The sequence below is a fragment of the Sylvia atricapilla genome, chromosome 4 (assembly GCF_009819655.1).
Source record: "Sylvia atricapilla isolate bSylAtr1 chromosome 4, bSylAtr1.pri, whole genome shotgun sequence".
Classification (NCBI taxonomy): domain Eukaryota; kingdom Metazoa; phylum Chordata; class Aves; order Passeriformes; family Sylviidae; genus Sylvia; species Sylvia atricapilla.
The window spans coordinates 28434226-28448769 of NC_089143.1; the positions used below are offsets into that span (position 1 = coordinate 28434226).

At 35.2% G+C, this 14544-nt stretch overlaps 1 protein-coding gene across 1 annotated transcript in view; it reads right to left on the reverse strand.

Moving 5' to 3' along the window:
• The window catches only part of POLN (DNA polymerase nu), an 88282-nt gene that overhangs the window by 12857 nt on the left and 60881 nt on the right, over positions 1-14544 (reverse strand). The window contains exons 20-21 of the mRNA XM_066316798.1: positions 13431-13541; positions 9614-9692 (exon numbers count right to left, since the gene is read on the reverse strand). Coding sequence (XP_066172895.1) covers positions 9614-9692; positions 13431-13541 — 190 coding nt within the window. The remainder of the gene's footprint in view (positions 1-9613; positions 9693-13430; positions 13542-14544) is intronic.

Consider the following 14544-nt stretch of genomic DNA (forward strand, 5'->3'; position numbering starts at 1 on the left):
ATATTCTGAATATTTGGTAAGGAAAAGTCCTTTCTTAGAAGAACTTACAACATACATAAAACCATCATAAATTTATCAGGATTTAGGAATGAAAATACAGGATTTTCGAAACCTCTCAGCATTGTAACATCTGATCATCTCACCTCCATGCTACAAGTAAAACAGGAGGAGCAGGGTTGGACCAGAATTAAGTGCTACTTTATGTGTCTGAAAACCTGTGGAAGCAATGTAAATTAACCAAATTTTTCTCTCTAGACAGCAAAATAGACTTGATACAACTCTACATGCTCCAGTTCACATACTAAATGCAGCCCAGCTCCTTGAGCTTAGCTCTCCATCATGGCTAAACGACCCTGTTTCTCACTCTCATCACCCTGAACAGCAAAGCCCATCAGCTCACTTGCATTGCCAGTTAACTCAGGACCTGCATGGAGCTGCAGAGTTACATCTGTCCCATCTTACACATCTACTGATTAATTTGAAGTTCAGGACCATGTTCTGTCTGCTGAATACAGAACTAGAAGTTGGCATTGCTGGCACTCTATCTAGCTCTGCTGCTCTCCTAACCAATGCCTTCAGTTAGAAAATGGGAATAATATTTCTGAGATCTAAGAAATGAGTATTTCTAGTACACTTCTATTTTCAAATGAAAGAAATTACAGAAGATTTAATTAACACTAAACATGATTTCCTAGACTGATGCCAAGAAGTGAAATAGTACACACTATTTCCTCCTTAATGTTCATCAAACAAGGTAGATATTTTTGATGATGTTTTATCTCCTTTTCTTACATATTTCACAGCACATAATCAGTTCTGGTCTTACAGTACAAGGCCACCTGTATTTTTTAAGGCTTGCTTAAGTAATAACACTTGCATGCAATATGCTGTTCCACAGAAGGAAGCATTCAATTTGACATCAATAAAGATGAAAGAAAAAAATCAAAGCAATTTGTACATTCAGAATTTACAGTTTTCACCATTCCACTGCATACACCCACCCAGCTATTGCCTACTCTGAGTGAAAGAAGTTTGAAAAAGCCCCTATGCTTTTGCTCAAGAGCTTAATTGAATCCTCTTCACTTTGAAGGAATGTTGCAATAGCAAGCTCTTCTCATTATCTTGTGCTAAAAGGTATGGCCTATTGGATTAAAAACAGCAAACCAGGCAGAGACTAGTCTATTTTAAATTCTGCAGATGAAAAGAATGCCTTTGATTTAGAAACTAGTATTAACTGTGTTCTTGCCTGACTGAAAATTAGGCATCGTTTTTGATGAGTAACACATACGATTTCCTTTACTGAGAAACATGACTTGCATTTGAGTATGCCAGTGGTGTAGAACTAGAAAAAGTGCTACAGCCTGACTCTTCAAATGCAGAAATATTTCTGTGATTGCCAGTCTGAACATGGCTTTCAACATAATTTTAGTGTGCCCAGCATACAATAGCCATCTGAAACTAATATGCTGCACAACAGAACTCAAAAAAGAAAATATTTTTCACTTTCAGTTTTCTATAAAGAAACACAGAGAATGAGTTCTCAGGCCTCCTATGGATCCACACAGTTATTACTTTATGACTTCTATATCGTAATCATATTAATGAATTATATATGCCAAAATTAATTAAACTGTTCTCTAAAGATTTTTTTCATAGTATTCTATTTATGAAGCCATATTGTTAGAGCATACTTTTCCCTAGTACCAGGCCAGTTGTCTAATAAAAGAACTAATGAGGATTTTGTTTGTTACTGGAAATCAATATATTCCAGGTCTGGACTCCTCTGTTCTAAAGTGCAGAATTGCAAGGCTTTCCATGACTACTTCAAACACCTAGAAATAATTACACTGTTGACCTGACCTCAACAAAACAGCTGCTATCTTATTAGTAAGCAATTGCGTTTTTATTTATCATTAAAGGAAACAACTTTCTGTCTAAACTCAAAAAAAGAGCAATGTGTTATGACATGCTGCAGGCTCCAGTGCAGGTACATTTACTAGAAGAGGCCAGTGTAAGAGAGGGGAAAAATAAAGACAAGATTCTCATTGTAGTCTTCATCAGAAGGAGGTTTTTAACAGTGACACGCAGTGCTTCAGGATGTTACAGTGTGCCAAGAGATGCTCAAACTAATTAAATTCATGATGCTTCTACAGACAAGGGACTAAGGCTGGTTCTGACCTAGATGTTCTGAGCTCACACTTGGAAAATCCCAGCTCTGTGTGTTGACTTTGTGGGGGTGTCACCTCCCAAAACAGCTGACCAGAAGTCAGACAGAGATTAACCCTCTGTACATTTTTGTGATGTATTTTTTGCACCACCAGGGAAATTTTTACTGCTGTTAACAACACACCCAAAGCATACCATGGTTTAGCTTTCCAGAATGATCTGTAGGAAGATAATACAAAATACAAAACACCAATATAGTTTAGTGGGGACTTGGCAGTGCCAGTTTTACAGTTGCACTCAGTGACCTTAGGGATATTTTCCAACCTAACTGATTCTATGATTCTCTATTACATTGAGCTGTTTTAAAAATTTGAACAGAAAATAAATTTTAAAATGTTTTAAACTGCGCAACTGGAAAAGATTTAAAAAAGATGGTTTGATCATCATGCATAACATAGCAGGACTCAGTGATCTTAAAGGTCTTTTCCAACCTAACTGACACTGTAATTCTGTAAGGAATCGAGGGCATCTTATTCTAACCAAGAGCCAGGCTGAGAGCCCAGACTAAAGTTTAAGATGGTTCTTGTTGGACACTCCTGTATCTTCAGAAAAAAAAATGGTGCAGGACAAGATCACAGATCTGATTCTGAACTACTCTGAGCACTCCAGTGTAGTGTAATATTTCCACAGCAAATGACATATTTTATTTCTAACTTGAAGATATACTGAGAATTAAATAATATCTGAACAAGAGATTTCCTAAAGAAAAAAGATCTTCTTTGAAGAAGGAGCAAAGATTAATTATTTGAAATCCATCATAACTTAATGGTTTGAGTAAAAATTCTTGTAAAAAAAATCCTATTATACATGCTGAGAATTTAGAACAATGTTAGTAGTTAAGTATTTATATACAATGAAAATACAAATATTAAAGAGTTACTAAAAGTACATTGCTTAAAATAGGGCATTAATGATCTCTTGGTAGCAAAATAAACTTTGAAATACTTTTAAAAAACATTCTCTAAAATATGTTTTAAATATTTCTCATTTTCTATTCCCACAAGATTTCTATCTTATTTTAAAAAGCACTGTGTCTCTGACCATTTAAATGAAGGTCATACAACAGTATCAGATTTGATATCCCAAATATTAATATCCTTATCTCTCATCCTATGTTATTCCCCTTTTTTGATATCATCAAATCAATCAATAAAATAATAATCCAACCAGTAACACCATATTTTTTGTTTTGAATTTGAAACCAATAAATGCCTAATGGGAGACTTCAAAATTGCAAACATGGGAGTACACAGTTAAAAGCTTTGTATATAAAGTTTAAAAATAAACCCAAAAAGTGTACGAACTGTTAAGTGGTTTAGCAAAAACAAACAAACAAACAAAAAAACCCTAAAAACAATAAGGTATTTTGAAATCAGACAAATGGGGGAACAAGGAAAAAAAAACAAAAAACAAACAACCCAAACCATCAAAACCAAAAAAACAAATGGAAATATGTTTCATGTTTTTAAATGAAAAAAAGAATTTAATTTAACTTGAAAATTTGACACATTCACTCTTAATAAATTAATATTTAATAAAATACAATATTGAGTCTAAAGGCACGTAATGAAACACTTTGCCAGAAAAAGCCAGAATGGCTTCTCATGTAACAAATACTTGCATGGATTTTAAGAACATCTAGAAATTATGTCACACAATGATTTTGTGGAAAGGCTTTTAAATCTTACGTTTCAGAACTTAGATTCATCCTCACAAACAGAGGAAGATGAAAATCTGCAGACAGACAGGCGACTCTACTACAAATCTTACACCTCCCTCCTGAAGCATCTGCTACTGGCCACACTCAGTGATAATGGACCAGATGGAAACTGGATCCAATTCCGCTTAGAAATATCTGTCTCCTATACTGAAACACTATTAATTTTATTTCTGATACTATTGATACTACCTGTGGTTTAACTGTGCCACAGTTTCCCCACAGAAGCTCACAGATTCCAGTGGACAGAACTCCTATTGTCATGTAAGTAAGGAACAAGATTATCAGCATATTGTTATATTTTGGAGAATTTTCCCTTTTTAAATTTTTTTTGAAGCTGCACCTATGTGGATTCCTAAACTTGTAATATAAAAGTTATAGTTCAGGATACATCATGCCTGAATAGATGTTATTTGCATTAACTTTAAGCTATGTCTTTCATGATAAAGACCAAATTATTTTAACATTTTAACCATAAAAATTCAGCTAGCCTGTGAAATGGGTTTTCTCAGCAGCTACATCATGAAGAGTGGAAAACAGAACAGATGGCTAATTAAAGTTAATAGAATTTTCTGCATGTCTCCAAAATGTTTGAAAACATACCAATCTAAAATGTGACCTACAAAAGGGTTTTATAAATGAAATATATTTATTTGTGTTGGATGTCTTACACAAAGGAATAGTGAAAAACCTGCTACATGATGCATGTCCTTTTTGGCTGACATATTTCTGCACATCAAATATACTTGGCTCTTTCTCTAAGGAATAAATTACTCTGACTTGCTCTGGCTCACTGAGCATGAAGTGTTCAGGTAACAGCTCACCATCTTGTGGATACACGCAAAATACTGCTTTGGTTGCTTGAGGAAAGTGATTTTTCTAAGTTACAGCTTGCATAGAAATTCGATGTTATTTGGCTACTTTGGGAGGCAAAGAGCTACATATTGGACATCAGCTATGGAGAGTGCAATATGACCTCAGAAGTTTCCTTCTCCTACAAAAACAAAAGCATTTGTCTGTGAAACAATAGCCTTACTCTCCTCTCAAGCAGAATCCAAAACTTATCTTTCCCTTGTGGTCCAGTTTCTCCAGTATTAGGTGAAGGATAAAAGTTAACCATCTTGCTAAAGTTAATATATTAAGGTAGTTTGGGCACATACTGAGTGGGAATTGTGGGCAGAATACCAGAGCAAAAAGCATTTATTTGAAAATCCTGGTTAACTGCTAGGGAAGAAACATGAGTAAAAGTGGTTCTTTAACTCCTGAAGAAACAGATACAGGGACATAAGATTTACAACCAGAATTAAAGAAGATCAACGCAAATAGCAGCACTAAGAATTTCACTTAATGTATTTGTTTGAAACTATGATGTAATAAGGAAGTCAGGTTTATTAATATGCCCTCTTGTAAGAATCTGAGAGATTATAAGCAGTTTATAAAGTAATAATTATTGAATCCCTACACACCTTATAAAATGCCTCTAGATTCTCGTGTTGTACTATAATGAAATCACTTTCAAGAAATGAATCATTTGTGATTTATCACATGACTTGTATCTAAAAAAAATCCAGGTCACATAAAACAATACTTGTTTCTGGGACAATAAGAGCTGTTTCCAACTAATTTAGCTGTTTCTAACTAATCTGTAGAAGTGAGTTGGATTTATAGCTCACCAGTACAGAAATCATTAGGCTGATTAAGGTGCTCATTCCTTGATGAAGACATACAAAACTCCAATATCCACTGCTATTGAAAAGCAGCTGGGACCAATCAAGAAAATAAAGCTTTTGCTTTTTTTTGCTGGTGGTTTCTCCTTTTCAGATTACTCCTTTGAGTAATTTGGCCTATGGTTGAACCTGTCTCTTTAAGTAGGCTCCAGACATGCTGAGAAGTAAAGCTGTGTGTGTGGCACAGGTCCAGTGCTGAAGGAACAATAATTTCAAGCAAAAGCAGAATTGGTGGATTTACACCAAATTACTTAGTAGTTTTAGCCTTGCTAAAATTCAAGTGCATGTTGTTGAGATACTGAGAAGTCCATGTAATACCAGGTAGACTTTGGGTAACATCACTGCTTCTTCAGCTTATAAAATGATAATATGTACAAGCAATGCTATAGGCAGCAATTCTTCCACTATTTGCCAGCATCCTTCTTTCTCACCAAATTTCCATGTGACTGTCACTGCAGTGATGTTTTAAACACCAAAAAGAACCACAACTGTTCATCTGACTTCACCAAGTTCACCTTTGCACTCTTGTCAGTTCCATAAATCTTTCTTTCAGCTGCTACTGTATGCCTTCATCTCATTTCAGAAGTTTCTCTGCTATCATCTGCCTGCAGGAAACATCGTGTGGAGATTCTGTGGATTGCATCAGACAGGTAAAAGCTGGCACTTCAATAATTTATGCTAGCAGCACATTTTCAATGAGCAACTTGTCCAGCTGCAGTAAAACAACAGCTTAAGAAAGATCTAGGTAATACGGGAGAAGTATGAAAAATTTTGATTACTTGTCAGCACCACACAAAAAGCAGAGATACTAACACTGATGCCAGTGGTCAACACATACTAATATTAGATCTGTCTAATTAGATCATATATATTACATTTAATACTACTTATCCTGATTTCTGTAAAATTGCTTCCAAGTAACTGATTGACATGTTATTGGCAACTGCATAAGCTGCTAGGCTGGTATTTGAGTTAAAAGATAAAGAAACATAAAGAGAAAAATGAGACTGCTAGTTGACAGAATCAGCCAGTCACAGTGGAATATACTGTTTCATCAAGAACACCTCTCTGATGAACCATCATGAAAATGTAACTTGATCACCTTTCCTGACTTCCGAATACAGTATCATATACACAAACAATAACTGAAAATCTACTGACTGCTAGTCACACAAAGATGAAGCTTCACACTATTGGATCAGAGCTTGCTCACTGCTGAACAGCCTCCAGCACAGGAACAATGAATGCAGTGTTGTAAGAGAAGACTGCAAGCATACCTGCAAACTAACACTAAAAACTGTAAGACCTTATTTAGAATTATTTTTTCATGTTTTCTAAGATAAGGAAGACAAAATGTTGAGCGTTAGCCAAAACCTAGCTATGCTTAATAGTATACTGTCTCCCAGTGTAAATGTTCATAATCACTTCTAAAGCATGTAAAAATGATATTTTTCTTTGATATGCTGTTCAAAGTGAAAACCCCGTTTTCAAAATCAGAAATTCTAACAGGGAAATAAAGATACTTACAAGGGGATGAAGATAGAAGAAAAGATAGTAGTGTTCTATCTTTGGAATAAATATGATCTGATGGGGTGATAATAGGAGATTGATTATATTTCTCATTTTGGAAGAGCTACTGAACATTCCCACTGTTACAATAGCAGCAATTATGTCCACGCTTCCTTTCAACAATGTTTTTCAGACAGCTTCATAAAGGATGTTAGGATCATTATCCTGACCAGACTGATAAGAAAATCAAGAAAAAGACCACTGAAAAAATAATTAACTGAATGTCACCTGGCAGACAGGCAGAAACACAATATTTCAAGTTTCAGTACCATATTCTTTTGGCAAGTTCCTTCTGATGTTTTCAAATGCCACTGCCCAAGCAGGGAAGTGTTCACAGAATTTACAAAGGCACTGAGTGTGCTTTTCTGACAAGCCTGGCCTGTAAGTACCTACCAAATATTACAGCAAGGAGACATTATTAACTACTAAAACACTCTCTTCTAGCAAAGCAATCCAGTTGTTAATGGCTGGCAGAAGTTCAAAACCCCTGTTTAAAACAGTCTATCCTTTTAAAATGCCCTTGCAGTGTTGGTCTTCCCCAGCTGTGGCATTTATGATAGGACCAAGCAGGACAGGCAGTGAAATTTTTCTGTTCTATGGTGTAGCCATTCTCCTATGCTTTCAGAACACCAGGAATTTCAACATGTATAGCTTCAATACTTTCCGAAGTCTGTTATCTCCTTAGCCATTTTGTGACATTGCTTCTTTAAAAGAAATAGTTTTGAGAAAGAAAAAAACAAGCAACATTTTCTGTTGAGAGAAAAAAACATTCACACACTTAATCAGACATGACATTAGTAGCAAAAAAAAAAAACTTTGGCTTTCTCACAATTACAACAAACAGCCAGTTGCTGAACATAAAGACCTGTGTGCCAGGCAGGAACTACAGAATGTAGCATGTTCTTTGCCCTCACACTACCTCCACTTGCCTCCTCCACTAAAGGCTGTTGGCTGCTCCTCTATCACTCATCTAACTCAGTTATGCCTGCTAGTGCTGCAGAAATTTTCATCCATGCCACAGATGACAGATTCTGGGCTCTTCATTCAACTCAGGTAGCAAAATGAATTATAAGCAGTGCAATCTGCCTGAAAGTGTACAATGCAATATGTGACAGTGCATCATCCAACATTTAGTACATAAATGTATCATTGTCTGAGTGCAGGCAGGATCTCCACCAAATCTCACACATTTTCGGATTTGTACTAGTGGGCCACTAACTGTTTTTTTGTTGGTTGTTTTTTTTTTTTTATAGTTTCATGGTATTTTGCTTTAAAAGTTGCAAGAACATTTAAGAGTAATTCAGAAATAGTTTTATTTTTGGCATACAAATGAGTCCAACTACTCTGAATTTAAAAAATTGAACTTTTATTTCTAATTAGAAATTGTATTTTCAGACATTGATCAAATAAGACAACATTGCTGTGTGTAAACTATACACACACTAACATACCCAAAGTACTTATTGGGTTAGTTAATACCCAATATAATTTCCAATTATATTCAGAAGGACAAACTCTATTTCTTTGTACTGAGCTAAACACCCACAGAAGTCCTCAATGGATGATTGCTACAGATAAGTTGTTATCATCCTTTCTAGATGACAACAGAAACACTGATGTTCTGCACTACTTGCTCTACTCAGCTTTTGTCTGACCTTCTACTGCACCAATTCATGTTCTTCTGTATTGCTTGCTACAAAATCTTTGCATTACCAAAGATAAGAAACCAGTTATTTGGGTTTTTTTCTACATGATTGACTTCAAAGTCTCTTTCTAGTGCAGCAAATAATAATGCTCACTGGATGTCTGGACCAACTTCTCCACAGGAAAAGTAGACTTCATTATTTCTACTACTGACATAAAACTCTTTGAGGACATTGTGTGATCTCCCACCCAGCTTTTAGCAGTCACAACAGAAGAGAATCATGATGACCGAGCTTTTCTTTAAAGAAAAGCCATCTATACAAGAATAAAAAAAATGTTCATTTATTTTGTTTGAGAACTGGTTTCCTGGTTCCTGTTTTTTTTCCCAGACCATTGAATGTTCCATTCCCACTGTACAATACACTCAAATACAGGAAGGATATGATCAGTGGGTTTGATTTCAAAGGTGCAGAACTACCACTAAATTAGATCTGACCAAGTTTAAAATGACCCCAGGGCACTTCAGCACCTTGGGATGCATTTACAGATCCAATCATTTAAGCACAAAGATATAACTTTAAATGTATGAAACCACTCCACATGTTCTTGCTTGTTAAAAGATTAAGAAGTACACATGGTAGATCTAGAGCTACTTAAAACACCAGAAACACATTCATTTTAACTAATTTTGTTTTAAAACCAAAGAGTTTTGCAGTAATTCATTACTAACCTGGCTGTTAAAGTTGGAGAAATAACAACAGAGGCAAAAATCTTCACCATAGCCATTTTACAAAGATCAGCTGCAGAGCCTACAAAAGAAAGTGATCTGGTTTTAATTTAAAGCCTGCAAAAGGAAAATGCTTTTCTTGGAACTATGGCATAGGAACAAAAAACATCTGAAGATTCTGAATTATAAGAATTTTCAAAACTAGCAGATCCAATTAATGTAATATGTGAAACAGATTATAGGATTAATAAATAACAGAGGAAGTAATTATATGTTAATTGAAACTAGAAAATAACAATATGAAATTATGTGTTAATTAAAGGTGAAATTTGTCATTCATGACTATACGTTGAAAAATTGCTTTCTATTAAAAAGGTATGAAATTATCTATCTCTAAGCTTTAATTAAAATTTACCTATTAATCAATTAAAATTTAATGTCACAAAAGGTCAGAACATTCTTTCAGTGCTGCATTTCAATTTGGAGCCTTAATTTTGCACTTTTTTCATATTTCCATGTGTATGTAATGTATATTCATTACACTACACTGTTAAAAGCAGTGGTGCATAAAACAGTGTAATGGCACAGAATAGATGGCACATTTCTGGTCATCAAGAGGCAGAATAACTCTCCAGGCCTGCAGTTTGGTGAAGGGCTCTGTTCTGATCCAAACATTTTACACAGAAGATTTACCTGATAAAATACAGAAACAATCCTTTGAGTAAAATGTGGAAGCCATAATCCTCCTTGTCCCATTAAACATCCTAAATGTCTTAGATCATGGTCCTTTTTACAACTCTGTAACTCAATGAATTCTGATTTTTTTCTTCCAAATGATTCAACTTTCAGAATAGGGGCAGAGAACAGTCAGGTAGCCAAATGACAAGGGTACTCTGCTGAGAGGTAATCGGCACATTGCAGAGTATCTCCAATCAGAAGGGACCCATAGAGATCATCAAGTCCAACTCCCCAACTCCCTGCAGGACTCTAAATCTGAACCATATGACTGAGAGCATTGTCCAAACACTCCTTGAGCTCTGTCGGGCTTGGGGCTGTGACCACTACCATGGGGAGCCTGTTCCAGTGCCCAGCCACCCTCCGGGTGAAGAACATTTTCCTACTATGCAACCTAAACCTCCCCATCATAGCTTCATGCCATTCCCTCAGGTCCTTCACCTGTCACTAGAGAAAGGAGCTCAGCACTTCCCCCTCCACTGCCCCCCTGGAGGAACATGTAGACTGCAATGGGGTCACCCCACAGTCTTCCCTTCTCCAGGCTGAGCAACACAAGGACCTCAGGTGCTCCTTGTAAGTCTTGTCCTCAAGACCTTTCACTATCTTGGGGACTCTCCTCTGGACGCAGTCTGGCACTTTGATATCCTTCATATATTAAGGCACCCAAAACTGCACACAGGACATGAGGTGGGGCCACACCAGCACAGAGCAGAGTGGGACAATGACTGGCCAGTGAGACTGGCCAGCCTGATATCCCCCAGGATATCGTGGGTCCTTTTGGCTAGGGAAGAATATCTAAGAGAATGAGGACAAAAACTTAACATCTCTTCTTTTTCCACAGTCATCTATGACAAACTGCCTCCTCTGAATCCCATCCTGAGACTCTGTTTTGTACATTAACTGTACCCAGGCAGACCCCCAGCTGATGATTGAGATGGTGATGTCTGACTGCAGGTGATATCTAACTCAAATACCTGTCTTCTCTTCCTGTTCAAATGATGTGTCAAATTATTCAACACATCCCAAAAAGGGACAACTGATTCAAAAAGTAAGAAGAAAGGATGTTTCAGCAAAGGTCAGGTAAATACTTTCTAAGTGACTGCAAGAATAAAACTATACTGAGCATTTAATCCATCACAAAAGATATGTTCTAGATATATTCTTTATGAAACATTGTAGAATAATAAAATTTGAAAGACTTCTCAAAATATTTTTTTACTAAATACGATTTTTAGAGGTATCTTATTTTAAACTTATAAAAAAGAAAAAAATTATAAATAAATAATTAAAGAAAAAATGAACTGTTTTTCTATGTATTCTGTGGGGATAGGTACAACTGAATAATAACTGAAGAATAATATGCTGTACATTGGTGAAAACTATTAAATTGGAAAATATTCAAAAAGAGAAAAAACACTACGAAAAAAGTGTGAGAAATCCAATTGTAATAATTCAAAGCTGCAATCCTACATTCCTCTCAATATTTTTATGCATCTGAAGTGTTCTGCTATCAGTCACTCCTACCATAATCAAAATGTAAATTACTTAAATTAATTAGACTATTAGGTGTAACTATAAAACACATATTAAATGCAGCTTAGTACACTAAATGTCATAAAAGATTTTATCATAATTTAGAAAGTTTTATAGTCTTCAAATATTATCTTATAACTGAAATCTTAAAATTAAAACTTCATGGTAGTCTAGAATGAATTTTTTTACAAAATTCAGGAATACTGAATATTTTGGAGTTTTTAATCATCGCTTCACCACATCTCCTAATACAACATTCTAAGTGACAATTACATTATTTTTCATCAGATTTGTCCTCCAGTATCACCTTGAACTGACAGTGAAAATCTGACAATCTTATTATTGTATGTACATATAAGTGAGTGTTCCATAGACAGTCCTGTGACAGCCTTGCTCCAGCCCTTCGGACAGATGGACACAGCAAATGCTGCTCAGAGGGCCATGTCTCTTTATCAGTACTACACTGTGTGCCCTGCAGGACTCACAGAATGAGAATTAGAATTCTAGATCTGTAGCTATATTTGCAGAGACAGTACTTAAGGACTGTCAAACACGATATAAATACTTAAGTCATTTTAAAAATGGAACATTAAAATTAATAATATTTAGAAAGAAAAGTGATACTTTCAAAAGGAAAATTTTAGTAACTTTAAAGGCACATCCCATCACCGTGTCTAGAAAGCATGTTTTCCTTGCCTGTAAATTGTACGCTTCCAGAAGGAATAACTTAAGGAAAACCCTGTCAGCATCATCCAATTAAAAAAAATAATTCTTCTAAGGGACAGCTTGGTAGGAGAGATCTCAGTCTTGGGCTGACAGCTCAGGTTTTTTTTTTTCCTTTGAGTGGCTAAATTCTGTACTCAATGGAGCCTCAGGTGACTTAAATGGAGTATGTTAATGCATCAGACTAACTAACATGTGAGCACAGAATGCTGACTTTCACATTTCAAATCTATATGTTAAATGTTTTTCTGTAGAAAAAAACACCTTTTTTCTTGCCTTCCATAGAATTAAGTTTGAAAGTTTCTGTAAAGAATGAGCTGGATTTCAAAACATATAGTAACAATACACAATTATTGTAACATTCTATATTTCTGAAACTAAAGCTATCTGGCAAAATAAAAGCTGGAATCTGTAAGAAACATAATCACAGAAACACTTCTAGAGTAACATACTATAAAAATCAGAAAGGAAAGTGTTTAAAGAAACAATGCATCTGAAGAACTGAATTCTAGATATTCTCTCCGTGCATAGTTTGTATCAACACCTACATCTAACTATGACAGAGCACTCTAGTGTATTAGAATATTTATATTGTTGCTGATATTAATATTACCATTATTATTATTATATTATTCTGTTTACTGGCAATCTCCAAGGTAGATGGAATATATAATTTTAACTTCTTTTTCAGAGTAAAGTTCACGCCCACTCTAGTAGTCTACTGGAATATTCATTCTTCTGAGATTATCAGAGTTGTTGCCCACTCTGTAAAGGCAAGCAGCGATAAAGACAGGTGGGTAGACAGGAAGGTAGGGAGGCAGATCTTTACCTTGAACAACAAAATTCACAGCCTGCCTCTCTGCTTGAGCACGTAGCTTGTAATCCTGTGCATTGATATTGGCCAGCGGCCTTTTGCGCCCCATTATGGAAACCACGTAACCTTGCAGGATTTAAATAAAAATTACTATTATTTGATACACAGTGAGTAAACTTAAATTTCAAAAATTCTTTTTGAACACAATACAGATATTTGTAATTATGTGTTGCCTGAGTCAATTTAATATTTCATCTTCTGAAAATAGTCATAGCTTATGTAAACCTTTGACACTTATTGAATTTTTGGTTTAAGAATGATTTCGCTCAGAGAACTGGTACATGTTATACAAGGAAAATTTTTGTTCTTTAAGGCTGTTAAATTTTTATTCAGAATGTCTACTGATAAACCACCAAACTTTCTCTGTGGGAGATGAAACTATAAATACCTAGCAGAATTAGTTATCTATTAGCAGCCATAATAGAGCTTTCCACACAATGAATAGTTTACTTGGGAATAGTAAAGAAAAATCAATTTGTAGAGTAATTAAGTCAGTAATGAATATTTTCCAAAAATATAAAATAGGGTTTTTAGGAGGAGGGGGGGAAGTTTTTTTTTTTCCCATTTATTGTTATGTAGTATTTCTGTGTTCCTTTCACAGCCAAACTTCCTTAACTCTAGTGTGGTGGGATTTTCTAGTTTAAAAGAAACATAAAAACATAGTTAAAGCTTTATATTAGGCCTAATGACGTATTTTGCTAAAAAAAACCCTATTTGCAGAGTGAGAGGAGTTGAGAGATGAAAAGACATGTGAGGATCCTCTTGTCAAAATAATACACACAAAAATTAGCTTATCTTCAAAAATAAACTTCTATCCTTATTTTAAGAAATATGAAAAATCATCCATGTTAAAAATATATCTTGAAAAAATTTTTCTTTATATTTCTAATCACCTTGACTACCCATGAATTGTCGTTAGATATCATGGAAGTTCAGGCTGACACAGTTTCATCTCCTCTGCTGTGCAAGCACAAGTGGTGAGGAGACCTTTTCAAACAAAAAGTTATCATCTTATTATGGACAACATATACCCAGACTTGTGTGCAGATGATAAATTAATTCAGCTTTC